This window comes from Zalophus californianus, chromosome 3, assembly GCF_009762305.2.
Source record: "Zalophus californianus isolate mZalCal1 chromosome 3, mZalCal1.pri.v2, whole genome shotgun sequence".
NCBI classification, from domain to species: Eukaryota; Metazoa; Chordata; class Mammalia; order Carnivora; family Otariidae; genus Zalophus; species Zalophus californianus.
In genome coordinates, this window is record NC_045597.1 from 194,178,102 (window position 1) to 194,194,877 (window position 16,776).

General features: G+C 62.0%; 1 protein-coding gene across 3 annotated transcripts; it reads left to right on the plus strand.

The window, feature by feature from the left end:
• The first annotated feature begins 4,424 nt into the window (after nt 1–4,424).
• CAPN10 (calpain 10) lies at nt 4,425–16,130 on the plus strand. Of its 3 annotated transcripts, none has more exons than XM_027590597.2 (12): nt 4,425–4,647; nt 6,876–7,007; nt 8,200–8,396; nt 9,168–9,385; nt 11,034–11,175; nt 11,938–12,049; nt 12,381–12,623; nt 13,093–13,295; nt 13,463–13,718; nt 15,049–15,248; nt 15,429–15,474; nt 15,714–16,130. In XM_027590597.2, exons 1-12 carry the CDS (start codon nt 4,522–4,524, stop codon nt 15,741–15,743), a joined length of 1,905 nt encoding a protein of 634 aa, XP_027446398.1. In that variant the 5' UTR covers nt 4,425–4,521; the 3' UTR covers nt 15,744–16,130. The 3 variants fall into 3 exon arrangements, with proteins under 3 accessions (XP_027446398.1, XP_027446397.1, XP_035582727.1); XM_027590596.2 differs by having other exon boundaries at nt 4,426–4,647; nt 11,883–12,049; nt 12,381–12,661; XM_035726834.1 differs by lacking the exons at nt 4,425–4,647; nt 6,876–7,007; nt 8,200–8,396; nt 9,168–9,385 and adding an exon at nt 9,478–10,823 and having other exon boundaries at nt 11,883–12,049; nt 12,381–12,661.
• The last annotated feature ends 646 nt before the right edge of the window (nt 16,131–16,776 follow it).

The following is a 16,776-nucleotide window of genomic DNA, read 5'->3' on the forward strand; positions in this document are numbered from 1 at the left end:
GGGAAAATTCCTATTAGGAGCTCGTATTATTTTTATTTTAAAAAAATATTAACCTACACCACCACCGAAAAGAAGCCATTCCTCTGTCACAGTGAGCAAAGTGAACTTTGCTCAGGTCCACCTGGCTTGGGCACTGGCGGTGTCCTCCCCACAGCGGTGCTCACCTGGCCCACCACCTCCTCCCTTTGAAGCTCAGGCTCCTTGTCCTAATATGGGACAGGGAAACCTGCCTTTGGGATGGGTGTTCAAATGAGTTCGACCCTTCGAGCCCTTACGGGTGGATGCAAACACGGCAGAAATGGCCCTATTCCAGCCCTGCCTGGGAATTCCTTCAGCTCGAAACGTCCAGCCGGGGAACGGGAGAGCCAAGCTTCTAGGACCCAACTCCCACTCCATCCCAAATGATTCCAGAGAAGCAGTCCGTGTTCTCACTGACCACCCCCCACGGCCCAGGACGGTGGCCCTCACTGACCATTCCCCGCCCCCGCCCTCCCCCCCACCTCCCCGGCCAAGGCCAGCCATACACTTTGCATTCTTTCTCACTTAATCGTCACGATCACCCTGGGTCCTCTATACCACGGGGTTTGTGGTTGACACAGATGCCAAAAGCAGCCAGGAGAGTCCTTGCGCAGGTGGCTTTAGAGTGGTCCAGGCTCTGGGCCCCTGGGCTGCGGCTCCAGACACCTCCTGGACCTGCTGGGGTGGCCACCCGGGTTCCTGCCATCCCTGTGTTCTGACGGCAGATTTAGCTCTGGGATGGGCACGGTGGAGGCTGCGCCTGCAGGCTGGGGGCCTGGCTAAGCTGGGGGGCTTTGCACCTGTACCCTCCCCTCATTTGGAGACTCCCAGAGAGAAGGCCTTGCCCAGAGGAACAGGTACCCTGTTGCCCACAGGACCAGAACATTGGGCCTCTGGCCTCGGGCCTCTGGGGGTGAGACCCAGGGCCTGCATGGTTTTGTGGGCCAGAGACTGCTCTGCGATTCAGACCTGGCCACGTGACGGAGAGAACGCCTGCCCCTAGTCCGAGTCAAGGCATGTCCCTGAACAAAGGCTGTTCTTTTGTGAGGAGTCCCGTGAGCTTCCTAAACTGACGGGGCACAAAGCCAGTCCTTCTTCCAATTCCGCAGGGCCCCCGGGCTGCCTCACTTGGCACCCCCATCCTGCAGCACCTTCCCTCTTTCTGATTCACGTGACTAGTCACCAAGCACCTTCAAAGAAACTAAATCTCGTTCTCCTTCGCTGGTTCAAAACCTAGGCCCCTGGGCTCACTCTCCCGCCCTGGCCTCAAAGACCTTCCGAACCCACCGCACAGTGCGTGATCCCTTCAAGTGAGAGCCCTGGGCTGCCCCCCTCACCACCCTCCCCAGGCTCCCACACCACTCATCTGGTCCCTGCACAGGTCACCCTCCCAGCCCATCCCTCAGGACCTATGGGGGCCTTAACACGTGTGCACAGCTTCTCCGATGCTCTCTCCCTGAGTGTGGGCTGCACTGGGGGGACTTGCTCCCAGTGAAGGGAACGTGGCAGAAACGATGGAGGACACCCGAGGCGGGTCATAAAACATCCTGCAGGGAAGCCTGGGTGGCTCAGTCGGTTAAGCGTCTGCCTTCAGCTCAGGTCATGATCCCAGGGTCCTGGGATCGAGCCCCGCATTGGGCTCCCTGCTCGGCAGGGAGTCTGCTTCTCCCTCTCCGGCTGCCGCTCCCCCTGCTTGTGCTCTCTCGCTCGTGTGCTCTCTCTCAAGCAAATAAATAAAATCTTTAGAAAATAAAAAACACCCTGCAGCTTCTGCCTTCCCTTCCCCTCTGATGGCTTGCTCCAGGAGAAACCAGCCACCACGGGGTGAGAACACTCAAGCAGCTTCACGAAGGTCCACATGACAAGGAGCTGCAGTCTCCCGCTCCAGCCAGTCAATCGGCAGCTGATTCAGTTCTGGCCGACACTGTGACTGCCATCCCCTGAGACCCTCAGCCAGAACCACCCACCTGGTGCCACATTCCTAACCCGCAGAAACTATGACATAATAAATATCCTTCTAAGCCTCTAAATTTTGGGGTAACTTGATACACAGCGGTAGACAATGAATACAGATCTCTGCACAATGTCTGTGGTGCTTAAACAAAAGATTCAACTCAAAATTTACTCCAACTGTAAAACTGTATTTACAATCTATGACCAGAAATCCCAAGGTGCACGATCCTAGGACCAACAAGCTCAGGGGCTCGGCGACGCCATCGGGCTCTTCATCTTTCTGCTCTGGAGTCTCCGTGTGCGGGCCTTTGTCTTCTGGCTCGTCCCCCTGCGGTCACAAGCTGACTCAGCAGTTTCCATTACCACACCTCCACACACCAGCAGCCAGGGCTGGCTGCAAGAGAAGGCACCATCACGTGCCCGGGGTAGATTGTGGGAAACGCCCCCACAGCCCCCCAGAGGACTGTTTCCTGTTGCCCTGAGCTGGGGCACATGCTCCTCTCTAAAACTCCTGACCCTGAGCTAGGGAGAGGTCCAGACTCCCCAGCTGACTTCAGTGGCACCAACTAAATCAGGTTCCTGCTGGTGAGGCAGGGACAGCTATGTGCTGGATCCAAATGGCACGAGGCAGTCTGCCAACCCAGGGCTGCAGCCACGGCCCAGCTGTTGCTGCCTGTCCCTTCACCTGGGGCACCTCCACTCTGCCCTCTCCTACTCTGGGTGACGTCTGGGCAGGACACTAGTTTCTAATCTCTGTGTCCCCATGAGAATGCAGGGTCACTGCCTACTGAACAGGGAAGAGATGTGGGGGTTCAGAAGAGACAACCCCCAGCCCCAGCTGTGAAGTCAGAGAACATCCCTTGAAAAACAACAGGGAGTCATCCGGGCACAAGTGTGAGCAAAGTCACGGAGCACAAAACCTCGAGTAGTGATAACCTGGGGGGCTTGAGGGGAGCAGGCAGGGTTCGGAATCCATAGAACCCGTTAACACCCACAGGCTCGGGAAAGGAAATGGTCAGATGTGTGTCGTACATGTCCGCAGGAAGCTGCCTGCTCTCCAGACTCTGGAAGCCTGGGTGAGTGGCACAGATCCTCGGCTGGCCTCAGTTCTGCTGCTAAGCACCCCAGTGTGCTACCTGGGGAGAACAGTCCAGCAGCCCAGGCCAGGTAGGAAGCTTGTCACTTACTCCCTCAGGACCCCGACGTGAAGCAGAGCCCAGGCCTTTCCGGGTTCCCTTCAGCTACAGTGCAGCCGCCAGCTTCCCAAGGAGTCATCAGCATCTTCCGGGAGAGCTACCGACACAGGAATGCCACGACGTCCTAGCACCGCAGAGACCGCTGCTGAGATACCTAGCTGTTGTCCAGAAGCTCGGCAGTGTCCTAGGCCCCCAAACAGCCTGGTGGGTGGGGCTCACACAGTGGGACACCCTCAGAGGGAGGAGCTGCAGCCCTCACCGGAACCTGGGGCAGGGACTCCAGGACCGGTTCTCTCTCCTGGCAGGAGGGACTTGTCGGATCCACCGCAGGAGGGCTTGGATCGGACTACCCTTCCTATCCGGGGGCTGCGTAAAAACAGCCAGCAACGCAAGATCTGAGTAATCCTAGCAGTGGCGGAGAGCTGCCACGAGAAGGGTTGAGGCCCCTTCTCCTCTCCTGCCCGACCCTCCGTGAAGGCTCCGGTCCCGCTGAAGCGGGCTTCGGGGGGCGGCAGGCAGACAACAAGCCTCCGGCTGACTGTCTTCCGTGCTCCCCAGGAATGGAGAAGTACCGGTTCCTGCAGCAAGGGTGAATACTTAGGCAGGTCCCGAAATCCCTGTCATCGCCTGCCCGCAGCTGTAAGCGCACTTCCAGCAGGTCACTCACTGTCCAGCCCACCAGGACCACATGCCCGGTCATCTGCTGCAGCCTCGTCCCCTGCCCCGCTAAGGACCCAGCGCGTCTGATCCCAAGTGGTCTCGAGACGACGTCCCAGGCCCGGCAGGCCCTCCCCGCGGCCGGCTCCTGCCGGGAGCCCAGCCCTAGGCCACCGCAGCGGCTCGTAGCCGCCGCCGCCGCCGCCGCCGCCGCCGCCGCCGCCGCGCGCCGGGAGGAGCGGCGCTTTCTGGGAGGCGGCGCTGCATGCTGGGACCTGTAGTCCGCGGCCTGACCTCGGCCGACGAGGCCTCTCAGGTCCCTTCAGCCCCAAGAGCCCGCGAGGCCAAGCGGCCCCGACGCCCCGGCCCAAGCTGCACCGGCACGAGGATACGATGCCCGTCGGAGGGCCGGGGATCAGTCGCTGAAGGGTCAGGTCCCCAGACCCCGCCCCGGAAAGAGAAGAGAAGCCGGGGCGACGGCGCGGCCTCGCGAGAGCAGAGCTCGGGAGCCACGCCCCCTGAGGGGGACGCGGACGGCCTCAGCTCGAGTGCGATTGGGCCGCTGCGTCACGTGGCCCGGCGGTTACCGCGGCGACCGAGCGGGCGCGCGCGGGACCTGCGGTGAACTCGCCTTCCTTCCGGGGCCGCGCTCGGCGCCGGGGACGCGGGCAGCCCATGGGAGCCCGGGCAGCCCAGGATGCGGGCGCCGGTCAGGGAGCTCTTCCGGGACGCCGACTTCCCCGCCTCGGACTCCTCGCTGTTCTCCAGCTTCTCCACGCCACTGGCCCAGTTCCGCGAAGACATCACATGGAGGCGGCCCCAGGTGGGGCTGTTGGCGCGGGTCTCGAACCTCGGGTCGGGCCCCGAACCTCGGCTAGGCGCCCCGCGCGCTGCCTCCGGCGGGGTGCCGCTGCAGCCCTCGGGAGCGGGGTGTCCCTCGGGAGGGAGCCACCGCGGAGCTCCTGGCCCGCGCCCTCGAGAGCTCGGTTCCGAAGGCGGTTCGGGGCAGGGCGAGACGTCCGGTCCAGCAGACGCCAGCCCTGCCCCTCTTCTGCCCCGACGGGCGTCTATCCGGACTGAGCTTCTGGACTGCATGGCCCTCCTGGCCACAGGCGGTCCTGCTCTGTTTCTTGTGTTTGCCGGGATCGGCCGTGCTCATGATCTTCTGGAAGGGCAAAGCTGTTTGGACTCCGTGCGCCTGCATTTTCACATGTGAACGCTTGAAGGCGGCAATTTAAAGGGACGCTCTGGCCTAGTGCTATGTTGGTATCTTTAGAAATGGCTAATCTGCTGAGTAAGACTTCTCAGGAACGGCCCTCCCTTGCTGCAAGTACACAGTCTTAATGGAGACCTCTGCACGGTCACCAGTCCTCGGAGCACCCTGGCTCTGGCCACAGAGGTGTTTGGGCAGCACGGAAAGTGCCAGTTTGGCGTGGAAGGAGGCAAGGGCCAAAGCATGAAGTCTTATAGGTCATGCCAGTGGAATTGGAGTTAAAAATGCATTTTAGGCACAGTGGGAGGCCATTAGAGGGTTTTAGCGGAGGAGCAATTTGAGTGGGTTTGTGTTTTAAGAAGCTCACTTTTACTGCTGGCTGGGAAGTGGATTGACAGAGCAGGAATGCAGTGGTCCTAGAGAAAGGTAAAGAGGGTCAGGGTAGTATGGCAACCTTTAGGATGGGCCTTTGGAGTGGATGGATTAGAGAATTAATTTGGAGGGGGATGACTAAGTTTTAGTAACCGATTGGAAGTAGAGGGTGAGGGTAAAGTAAGGATCAAGAACAACTTTGAGATTTTTAGCCTGAGCACCTGGGTAGATGGTGGTCCTGTTTGATGTGCTGGGGGACACTGGGAGGTGGGGGACAGCTAGGGAGGGAACTCTTGTGTGGCGTTTTGCTCTCACAGGTGTGAGCAGAGCTGCCCATGGGCAGGTGCGCATGAGAGTCAGGTGCTCAGGAGGTTCTGGGCTACAGGACCCCGACATCAGGGAACGGGGACCACGACAGGGCCGAGGGCCCCGAACAGTATCTCAGGAGAAAGTGGGTCTGAAGAAGAAGAGAAGGCTTGGAATTGAGCCTTGAGGGACCCTGACATTTCCCAGCGGGTTCAAGCAGGTTCCCTGGCAGGTGGCCTGGAGAAGCAGCAGGTGGCAAGGTGAAAGGACAGCCAGGAACATGTGGAACCATGGGAGCCAAGAGGGGACTGTGGGGGAGTGCAGGGGACAGCCACTGTTCTGATGCTGCCAAGCGTCAGGGAAGACGAGAACAGAGAGAGGCCGTTGGATTTGGCAACATGGAGGTGACTGGCCCAGAGGCTAAAGGGGCCTGTGCTGCGTGAGCAGGAGGAAGGAAGGAAGGAAGGCAGCATTTTCAAGAAGTCTGCCAGAGAAGGGAAGACTCAAGGGGAGGTAATGCAGGGGGGACAATATCTTAGAGAAGATGGGGGTTCTCTCTGCCCTATGCTGCTGGAATTCTCCCTGCAGGGGCGGAGGAGGCGGGGGTCATGGGAAGAACCCTGGCTCTAAAGGCAGGAGAGGGGGTCAGGTGGAGGTTGCTTCTGAGGAAGCTTCTGGCAGGGTCATCAGCTCAGAGGGGCATGGGCAAGGGCAGGAGCGTGGAAGTGTGAAGAGAGGGGGAAAGGGGAAGGTAAGGTATAAAGTAGTCTGGGTTTTGGGAAATTCAGCCGGATTCCAGCAGTATGGAGGATCTGTCTGAGATTTGCTGTTAGGAGTTTAAAGTGATAGCATTTTCTAGGGCAAGTTAGCTGTTTCGAGAAGGGGGATGGTGAGATTCATCTAGAGTTGGGGTTTTGCCACTTTAGGAAGGTGGACAGAGAGAGACAGGGACCCTAGGACCTAAGCTGGACGGAGTGATCTAAAGCCAGGAGGGACGGACAGATCGGGGCTGCAAAAGGCCAGCTGCTTCCCCTCCCCTCTTAGGCAATGTGGGTGACCAGAAAAGCTCCTCCCCGGTACCTGTCACCTAGATCCTGTCTTCATAGTTTTAGAGACTAGGCTTCAGGCATGATGTAACTGGATGATACTCTTTATTTCAGGAAATCTGTGCCACGCCCCGGCTGTTCGCAGATAACCCACAGGAGGGACAGGTGAAGCAAGGGCTGCTGGGAGACTGCTGGTTCCTGTGTGCCTGCGCCGCCCTGCAGAAGAGCCGGCACCTCCTGGACCAGGTACCCGTGGCGGGGCAGGCAGCTCTTCTGCTGACTTCCTGTCTGCTGTGCACAGGAAGGAAGCAGGAAGCAGGGCCGCTGAGCCTCCTGCTCCGTGGGCTCTGCTGTGGTCACCTGGCACAGCTGGCTGGAAGGGAGAGCTCTGCTCTCAGGCTATAGGAGCTCCGAGGCGTGGGCACTGTGTCCCCCTATCCCCAGGGCTCCAGCACGGGGGCTTCCTGCCCTGCTCTGCCCTCCCGAGCCCTGGGTTCTGTGCAGACAGAGCTGTGTGTTTGGGATGCAAAGATGAGCGCACAGCCGCCTAGAGTAGGAAGGGTCGGCGGAGGGGTCCTATGCCGTGGGTTTGCATTAAGTTTCCCTAGCTAGTTGGTTTGTTGTTTTTTTTTTTTAAACAGGTTTTGAATATAAATTGGCAAAGGGTGATTAAAACTGTTTCAGATGCTAGGCAGATAGCACAGGTGTAAAACGCCTGCTCAGAGCGCTTGTCCAGCGTGCACAGCTTCGTTTGGCTCGCTGCTAGATGTCACTGATGAATGCAGCAGCAGTGACAGTGTGACCCATTCCGAGCTACTCCCATGTCCGCAGGCCCCGCTAAGCACACCATAGTTGCTGGCCTTCGTTCTCACAGGCCTTCCTGGCTTTGACCCTCGTTTGCAAACGAGGACACTAAAACCGTTGTTACCATGTTCGTAGCTAGTAAGTGACAGAGCCAGGACCAGACAAGTCTGTGTAGGTGCAAAGCCCACATGTGTCTTTTTCTGGGTCCTAACTCCAAAGCCAGCAGTAAATGCACTGGGTCCAGGTGCTGGCGGAGCTCCTGAGGCACCCCCCCTACCCCTACAGCTGGGGGCTCGTCTGCAGCCAGCTCTGTCAAGAATTGCCTGTAAAAGTCAACGTTTGTTTTGGTTTCGGGTCGAGTGCTTACTTGGGACAGTAGGACATCATGGTTGGCTTTAAGCTTTTGGAGACACTTGGCTCCCTCGGTGTGGTCCTAAAACGTCTTACTAAAAAGGCTCTTAGTTTTCTGTGTGACAATTGGGTTTTGTGCCAACACTGACATCAGCTGTGGAGTAAAGTCAGGCCCCTGGCAGGGCAGCAGGGTACCGTGGAGCAGCTCTGGTGAATGGCGTGTGGGAAGCACCATGTGGCTTGTCTCTCATGCTCTCCTTTTGCCTTTCCCTGTGCGTGGTAGGTCTTTCCTCCAGGACAGCCGAGCTGGCATGACCACACGTACCGCGGCTCCTTCACCTGTCGAGTTTGGCAGTTTGGACGCTGGGTGGAGGTGACCATAGATGACCGTCTGCCTTGTCTTGCAGGGAGACTCTGCTTCTCCCGGTGTCAGAGAGAGGATGTGTTCTGGCTTCCCTTACTGGAGAAGGTCTATGCCAAGTACGCGTGCTAGAGGCTGGAGGGGCTAGGCCAGGGTGGGCTGGGGAGTCACAGCTGCCTGAGGCCGCCCCTGGGGAGCACGTCTCCGCTCTCCCTGGGCTGCAGCACCCTCCTCAGTCCCCGGGACCTGGCAACCAGGCCTGCGGTGGGACCGACCTGTCCAGAGACAGAAACTCTGAGACGTGGCCTGTGGCGTGCGTCTTCCCCCAGCGCATTCCCTCTTTCCCCGTCCTTGCTTCAGACTCGGGCCCAAAGGCATCATTCAGCACGGCAAGCCGTGGGAGGGGTGAAGCCACCCAGGTCTCAGTGCTGCTTGAGGCTGTGCCCCTCACCCCGGGTCTGGATGGGCAAACTTCTGTCTTAGAATGCAGCAATAAGCCTGCCGGGAGAGGCCGCATGGATAGGCAGGCCTTTGTACGAAGGGAGTGAGCCGTGCCTGCGGGGATGTCGCTGTGAGCGCCTCCGTTCCGGGGCTAGGGTGGGGTTTGAGCTTGAGAAGTGGAAGAATGGGTGTTCACAGCCTCACGCCCCACGCCCCTCGCCACCGCACGCTTGTGTCCACGCTGGAGGCCGCAGGGTGTTGCTGGGCTGCTGTGCTTTCTGGCCTTTGAGGGTCAGATGACGTCTGTACTTAGGACGAGGCAGGAGTAAAGAGAAACCATTGAAGTGGTGGGTGAGGTGATTTGGGGGTGTTGCAGATGCGGGGATGGAAGAGAGGCAGGGCACCATGCCCCAGTGCCAGAGGCTCACTCCCTGTGGTTGCCCCCCCAGGGTCTATGGGTCCTATGAGCACCTGTGGGCAGGGCAGGTGGCGGATGCCCTGGTGGACCTCACCGGGGGCCTGGCAGAAAGGTGGAGCCTGCGGGACTTGGCAAGAGCCAGTAGCCAACAGGACAGGCCTGGTGGCTCGGAGCACAGGACTTGCCGACGGCTGCTCAGCCTCAAGGACCGGTGTCTGATAAGCTGCTCGGTGCTCAGCCCCAGAGCAGGTAAGGCGGCAGGCACACGGCAGCGGAACGGGCCTGCGCGCCCGGATGCCCCCACAGCCACACAGGGGCTTGTTCTCGGGGCCCCGTGAGGACTAAGTGGAAATCAAGACGTCTGTCTTTCAAAGCTGGTGTCTGGTGTGTGAGCTTCCCCTGCCACCTGTCCTTCTCTGGAGGGAAGGTCCTTTTCCCTTGACTTTTTTCTTCTTTCTCCTCGACTTACGAGTAGGGCGAGGCTGCGAGGGCGAGGCTGGAGCCTCTGCCAGGGCAGCCGCCACCCGGAGACTCGAGAACCTGGTGGTGGCGGCATCTCCGGCCTGGCCGGCAGCCTGGCAAAATCAAACTCAGGTTTTCATTTGAGTGATGTCCACGCTCGTTACAGGAAGTTTCTTGAAAGGAAGAAACCCCACACGCAGAACTATTTTTCTGTGGCCCTCGGGGCTTTTCCGCAAACAGGTGTGGTGCCGCACATGACATTGCACTTTCTCAGGCGCCAAGCACACCGACCACTGCTGTCTCATTCCGTCAGTGAAGCCGCCATGTTTTCTTACTCTTTCCCTGAATGCCGGGCAATTTCGCACATTACAGATGGCATTACTGAACATTTTCATGTTTGACAGTGTTCACATTTAGGATGATTTTCATAATGGGGTTTTTGGCCCAAGAACCCAGACACCGAGGTAAACGGGTGCGTGTGGACAGCGAGCGCTGCCGACCTGGGTGAGGGTCGGGGCCGCCCCCACGCTGGGGAGGTGAGGGAAGCCCGCAGACAGCCATGCAGACCGTGCGGGACATGGTGTCCGAGCTCTACCTGAGAGTGGGGCAGGGCTCATCCTTAGCGCTCCAGGCTTCGCTGACACCCCCAGGAGGAGGGGGTGCTGCTGGTGCGCAGCTGGATCCCACAGAGGTGTCAGCGCAGACACCCAGAGTGGTGGCTACAACGCCATTCTAAATAAAGCTTTTAAAGGCATTCCAGAAGTTTCTCCTCCTCTCTGGACCGCCCCCACCCCCCCACCCCCCACCCCCCCCCCCACCCCCCCGCTTCCGCAGATGGGGCTCCAGGCACCATCTGGCTCCTCCCTTTCCGCATGGTTTGACCCAGGGCTCTGGGGGCTCTGGCAAGCGGGGTTGTTTGCTCTCTGGGGCCTCCAGTCTCCCCCCCCCCAGCAGTGTTTGGTCCCACGGCCCCCGGCCGTGCGTGCCCCACCCCCACCCCGCGCCGGCTGGCCTTGCCTGGAGGGGACTGCTCTTCCTGCCTGTCCCAGACCTGCTGCTGACAACGCTTATAGCCGCACATTTGAGAACCGGCCCAGCACCAGGCACCCTGCGCTGCCATATCGGCCAGCCAGCTGTCCTCACTCATCCACCCAGGCGGGGACCAAGGTGCCGAGAAGGGAAGGACCTGCCAGGCCCTTGGCAGCCGACCACAGTCCGCACCCAGGTCCTTTGCCGTGGCTGTGCACTGGCTAAGGCCACTTCTGAGCTCACTTGTCCACAGTGGTCAGGAAGGGAGCCCCGGTGGTCTGTGGGGATCTGGGTGTTGCTGTGGCCACAGTCGGGTGGGCTAGAGCATCCCACGGGGAGGGAGACAGACCTGTGCGTCCGCCTGGTTTGGGGACTTCCTGCCTGCAACCAAGCTGTTCCTCACCAGGTGCCAGGGAGCTGGGGGAGTTCCATGCCTTCATTGTGTCAGATCTGCGAGAGCTCCAGGGGCGGGCTGGCCAGAGCATCCTGCTGCTGTGCATTCAGAATCCCTGGGGCCGGCGTTGCTGGCAGGGGCCCTGGAGAGAGGGGTGAGTATGGGTGAGGGCCAGGGCTGTGCTGCTGTCATCGAGGGGAGAGGGCTGGGGCCCCGCATGGCAGCAGAGAGCCATCACAGACGTGCGCGTGCCCGTTTGTAGCTGGTCAGCGCAGTGCGCGGTTGGTCTCCCGCAAGGCCCCCTTGGCACCTGCTTGTGGTCCCCCGGGTCCTGTGTTTGGCCCCAGACAGCCCCAGGAGGCTGGTTTAGTGCTTGGTGCTGGGACCGAGGCCGCCCTAGGCCCTGGGCTCCTTCCTTGAGGGTGCCCATGGAACGGTGGATGCCCGGTCAGGCTGCAGGTGACAGGGACATGTGGGATGCCCGAGTCACAGTGCTCAGCTCAGCTTTAAGGCCTTTACTGACACCAGGGACCAGGATTGAATGAGGGCCCTGGGTCCACTCCCCTCGGCCGACCGCAGTTGGTCAGCAGATCCGACCTTTGCTCCTGAGTGCAGGAGGCTAGCGGCAGCTCAGTGTGAAATCGGGCACATCCTTCATTGGCCCGCTCATGGGCACAGCCCTCGGCAGACATGTCCGGAGGCAGGAGCCTCAGGGAAGGAGAGAGGGGATTGCCCCGAGGAAGGGCCGGTGCGGAGCCAGTCTGAGCAGGGCCGGCAAGAAGCTGGCAGGGCACAGGGCTCCCCAGTCAGTGCTGTCAGCTCTGGGGTGAGGGGCCGCCACTGAAGTGAGCTGCCTTCCAGGGGCGAAGGGTGGAGCCGGGTGGACCCAGCCGATGAGTCTGAGTTGCTGTCCCAGCTGCAGGAAGGAGAGTTCTGGGTGGAGGAGGAAGAGTTCCTCCAGGAGTTTGACGAGGTCACCGTTGGCTTCCCGATCACGGAGGCCGGCCACCTGCAGAGCCTCTACTCAGGTAAGGGGGAGGCCTGCACCCAAGGGGAGGCCGCCATCACCTGGGGTAGGCCCTTGGGGGGCGACAAGCCACACGGCTCTGCCCTCTGAGGTCAGGGCTGAGCGGCCACCACGTCCCCTTAGGGGCTCCTGGGCATGACCCTCGCCCCAGGCCCTCTTCTACTTCTGTGTGTGGAGAGATGACTTCATCCCCTGCTGTCCCAGGCGGCCTCAGGTGGCGGGAGACCACGGGGCCCCCTCCTGTAGGGTGCCATAGCCGGTGTGGGTGAGAGTGGCAGGGCAGCCCGCGTGGGAGCCCTTTCCTGAAGCTGCTGTTGCTGGCTCTCCCCTAGGAAAGGCGCTGTGCCACACTCAGGAGCTGCCTGGGGCCTGGGTCAAGGGGCAGTCGGCAGGAGGCTGTCGGAACAACAGCGGCTTTCCCAGCAACCCCAAGTTCTGGCTGCGGGTCTCAGAACCGAGCGAGGTGTTTGCCGCTGTCCTGCAGAGACCCAGGGTGTGCGCCGCGGGCCAGGCAGGCCGGGCTCGGGCTCCGGTGGGGGACAGGCTTGCCTCGAGGAGCCCGGCCAGCTTCCTGGGTGAGGACTACCAGGCTGTGGGCCTGCATATCTGGAAGGTAACTCTGCCCTGGGCCCAGCTCCCTGCTCAGGGTCTGGGGTTGCTGGGACACGAGCGACTGCCAGGAGCCTCACCGGTCTCACCCTCCGGGGTCGCACGCCCGCTGGAGCTCCCACAGCCCCAGCTCTGCCCGGCCGGCGTCGTCGGACAAAGGGAGATGAAGCAAAAGCAGCCCTTGGCCGACTGGCAGGAGGGAGGGGGCACGGCCCTGTCTAGACCCGTCTGCTCTCCCCTAGAGCTGAGGACTCGGACCCCGGGGTCGAGTGAGAGCCTTGGGTTGGGGGCACTTCGAGCTGGCCCCCGCCGTGCTGGGGAGGGACCCACAGGTCTGGGTGCTCTCTTTCGTTAAGTCGTTTGAGAGGCCCTTCTGCTGGGTGAAAGCGGTGGGGCCGGTCTCCGGACGGTGGCACACGGTCCTCCTCTGTGTAGGTGGAGAAGCGGCGGGTCAGCCTGCCCAGGGTCCTGTCCACGCCCCCCGTGGCCGGCACCGTGTGCCACGCCTATGACCGGGAGGTCCACCTCCGCTGCGAACTCACACCAGGGTACTACCTGGCCGTGCCCAGCACCTTCCTGAAGGACGTGCCGGCGCAGTTTCTGCTGCGGGTCTTCTCTAGCGGGAGAGTCTCCCTCAGGTGAGAGGAGCAAGGAGGGGCTCTAGGCTGTTCTCCCCCGAGGGCCCGGCTGAGGAAAGGGGAGCATGGCCCCGGGCAGCGTCCTGGAGATTTGCGTGTGTTCGCGGCCCACAGCGCAGGCCCGGAGCGTGCTACCAGCCGCCCTCCTGTGTGTCTCTCCCGGGCAGTGCCATCAAGTCGGCGGCTGGGAGCCCTGCCCCTGGGGAGGCCCTGCCCGCGGGCGAGTGGGAGACCGTGCAGCTGCGGGGCTCCTGGAGAACCGGCCAGACAGCAGGGGGCAGTAGGAACTTTGCCTCCTACCCGAGCAACCCCTGCTTCCCCCTGTCGGTCCCTGAGGGCCCAGGCCCCCGCTGCGTCCGTGTCACCCTGCGTCAACACTGCCAGGACACCCAGTGCCACCCCATCGGCTTCCACGTCTTCCAGGCAAGCTCCTCCTGCGCTGGGGATGCCGGGGGGAGGTCCTCAGAGACTCTGTGTCCCCACGGGTGGCCGGGCATGACCGAGGCCTGGACTCGGTCATGTGGGCACAGCCGGCTGGCTGGTCCCATGCAAGGTACATGTCTCGGTTTCCTGAAGTCAGTAATTCAGTGGGGTCCTGGGTCAGCTCACACGGCCTCTTGGCCACTCCCCCAGCTCAGAACGATGGTGTCATGAGGTCAGTTCTGCTCCCCAGAACTGTGCCTCCCGCCCAGGAGACCGGATGGCGTGCCCCGCCAGGAGCTGCCCCAAAGCCACGCAGCCCTGCCCTTCCCCATGCCCCACGCCCTGGGGCCACTCCTCTGGAGAGTGGGCGTACCCTGGGGGCCAGGAGGAGGCCCTGGCCCGGGCTCGCCGGCCAGAGCGGGAAAGGGAGGGAGGGAACCACATAAGACAGTGTGGGGCCCTGGTGGACAGATGCCACTGAATGCAGTGCTCAGATGATTCTCAGGTCAGAAAGCTGTCCTGGGTGGAGAGGAGTGGGTGTTGAGGCCCAGGTGGGGCCTGTACGTCATAAACGCCACCCCAAATCTCATTTCTCCACCTCAGCCTGCTCTCGTTGTGCCGTGCTGCAGGTGGGACACCTTAGCAGACCTGTGGTTGGGGGAAGCGGGACAGGCACACTGCCAGAGGTCAGAGGTCGCAGGCCCAGATGCCATGGTAATGAAGTGGCTCCCAGCCCACATATATGCTCCTCCTGGGGGCTCCACTTCTAGATGGGCTTGATGGACTGGTGGGTGCCCGAGGAGGGCATGGCCACCCACGGTGGGTGCGCTCAGCCTGGGCTGCAGATGACGGGAGGGAAGGGCAGGCAGGTCTCTGAGAAGCTTCTGTACCCTTGGGAGGACAGAGCCTCTGCGCTCCCCAAGAGTGGAGGGCTCGTTCTGGAGTCTTGCTCTGCCCGGGCTGCCAGCTGGGGCACCAGGAGCTCTGATAAAAATGCCAGCACCAGGAGCCAATCAGGTGACTCGGGACAGAGCCCTGGGCAGTGGTGATGGTGGAGGTCCCCCAGGCAAGGGCTGCCCGCCTAACAAGGGCCGTGGGGCCTCGGTGAGCAGTGAGCCCAGCTTGGCAGGCTTGGCAGGTCTTCCTCCCTGGAAAAGGGCAGGTGTGTGACGTGGGAGGTCCAGGCGGATGGCCCCAGGCTCTTCCTGACCCCAGACATCCCAGCCCCCGAAAGGGAGGACAGTCCCGAACTGAGGGAGGAGAGCAGCTCTTGGTGGCCGTGGCGGCCCAGTGGACAGGCCTCCCCTGTCTGAGCCCGTGCGTCCCCCAGGTTCCAGGGGCCGGGGGGAGCCAGGCTGCGCCCGGCCTGCTGCTCCAGGAGCCTGTGCTGAGCTGCGTGCCGCATCGCTACGCCCAGGAAGTGAGCCGGCTCTGCCGCCTGCCAGCGGGGGCCTACCAGGTCGTGCCCTCCACCTACCTGCCGGACACGGAGGGGGCCTTCACGGTGACCATCGCCACCAGGATAGACAGGTGGGGCCCCAGGGCTGGGGGGTCCTCAGTGTACGGTGTGCACCTCCCTGCCGTCGCCGCAGCTCCGACCCGCCCCGGCGGAACAGCCGGGGAGCACGTCAGCTTGCAGGGGCCAGGCGGGAGAACGCGGCCGTTCCTCGAGCTGGGGGCCAGCGGGCTACCCTGTTTTCTCTCCTGCAGGCGCTCCATTCACAGCCAGGAGAGGCTGGGGCAGCTCCTTCAGGAGGTAGGTGTGGGGCTTGGGTCAGGGCCCGGCCCCGTACTCTGCCTGGGGGCCACATTCCCGCAGGCTCCTCCCAGAGGCCGCGCTGGAGGCCAGGCTGTGCCCTGGGACACAGGCACCCTTGTCTCTTGCCAGGAGGGCCAGGAGGCTGAGGCCGCAGTCACACCCCGGCCGTGTGGCCAGGTGCATGAGGGGGGCGGGCCCCCGCCGCCACCCAGCCCTCGCCGTCTTTCCTCCTGTAGGCCTCCTTCATGGCAGTTAGGAAAACCTAACTGGGTGACCCCCCGTGTCAGCTCTGGCGACTGAAGGTTCCAAGGGGCTCCCTCACCCGGTGCCACCAGCCTCAGCACCGCGGTGACCGCGCATGCTCGCGGGTCCAGGCGAAGACCCCCCGCCCCGTGGGGCAAGTAGCCCGGGGCACAGCAGGTGCCGCGGGAAGGGCAGGGGAGACCGCACACAGGGCGTCTCTGTTCCACGCGGCTGGAGCTGCAGAGCTTCCCGGCGACCCTGCACAGCGTCTGCGCCTGGCCCCAGAGAGAGGCCCTACAGCAGACGAGAGCATAGTATGACAAATCTTGTTTAGAACTATTTATGTGCAACGTTTTTAGGAAGTAACTTTATAAATAAACGTTGAGTACTGAACAGTTTACAGACGAGTCATCTCGGGTAGCGGGTGGCCCGGTCTGCTGTCACTGAGGAGAAGGGGAAGGCCCGGGCCCTGCCTCCCCTGGGGCCCTCCGCCCAGCCGCTCCTGCACTGGGGATGGCGGCGGCCCCCGGGACGGGCCCGGCTGGCCTGTGAGGCGGGTGCAGCGGGTGCTGAGAGGTTTGGAGGGCCGGGGAGGGCTGTGCGCGCGCCCTGGTACAGGAGCAGAAGGAAGGGCCTTACCCCTGCTGGCTGCCCGGAGAGACCCCGAGGAGCTGCCAGCTGCAGCTGTTTGCTCCTGAGGTGGGAGGAGGCATCCCTTCAGGCCCCTGGGCCCCTAACCAGTTGGACGCAGTAGGCCCTGATCTCAGGCCTCTCGCCCACCACCTCCCACTTCGACTTGCCAGCGCCCTGTTGTCACCGTCACCCAGGGTGTCCAGCTAACGCGCCACCCTTCCAAAGGAGGGCAGGGGACCGCTCCTGAGAGAACTGCTGCTCACTGCCCCACCCCCCTTCGCATATGGGCAGGACACCTCTAGAAGGCAGGGGCTGGCCTTTCCGTGGCAGAGGGGCGGGATCAGAAGCTGGTACCGCTGCGTTAGTGGCCCTCGCTGCGACCCTGTGACCGGTTCTCTGGGGTCGAGTGAGGACAGAGGAGGG

Coding starts and splice junctions, on each gene's coding strand:
- CAPN10 (XM_027590596.2), top strand. CDS start 4,522: ATGCGGGCGCCGGTCAGGGAGCTCTTCCGGGACGCCGACTTCCCCGCC. Junction 4,648..6,875: donor TCACATGGAGGCGGCCCCAG/GTGGGGCTGTTG, acceptor TCTTTATTTCAG/GAAATCTGTGCCACGCCCCG. Junction 12,662..13,092: donor TGGGCCTGCATATCTGGAAG/GTAACTCTGCCC, acceptor TCCTCTGTGTAG/GTGGAGAAGCGGCGGGTCAG.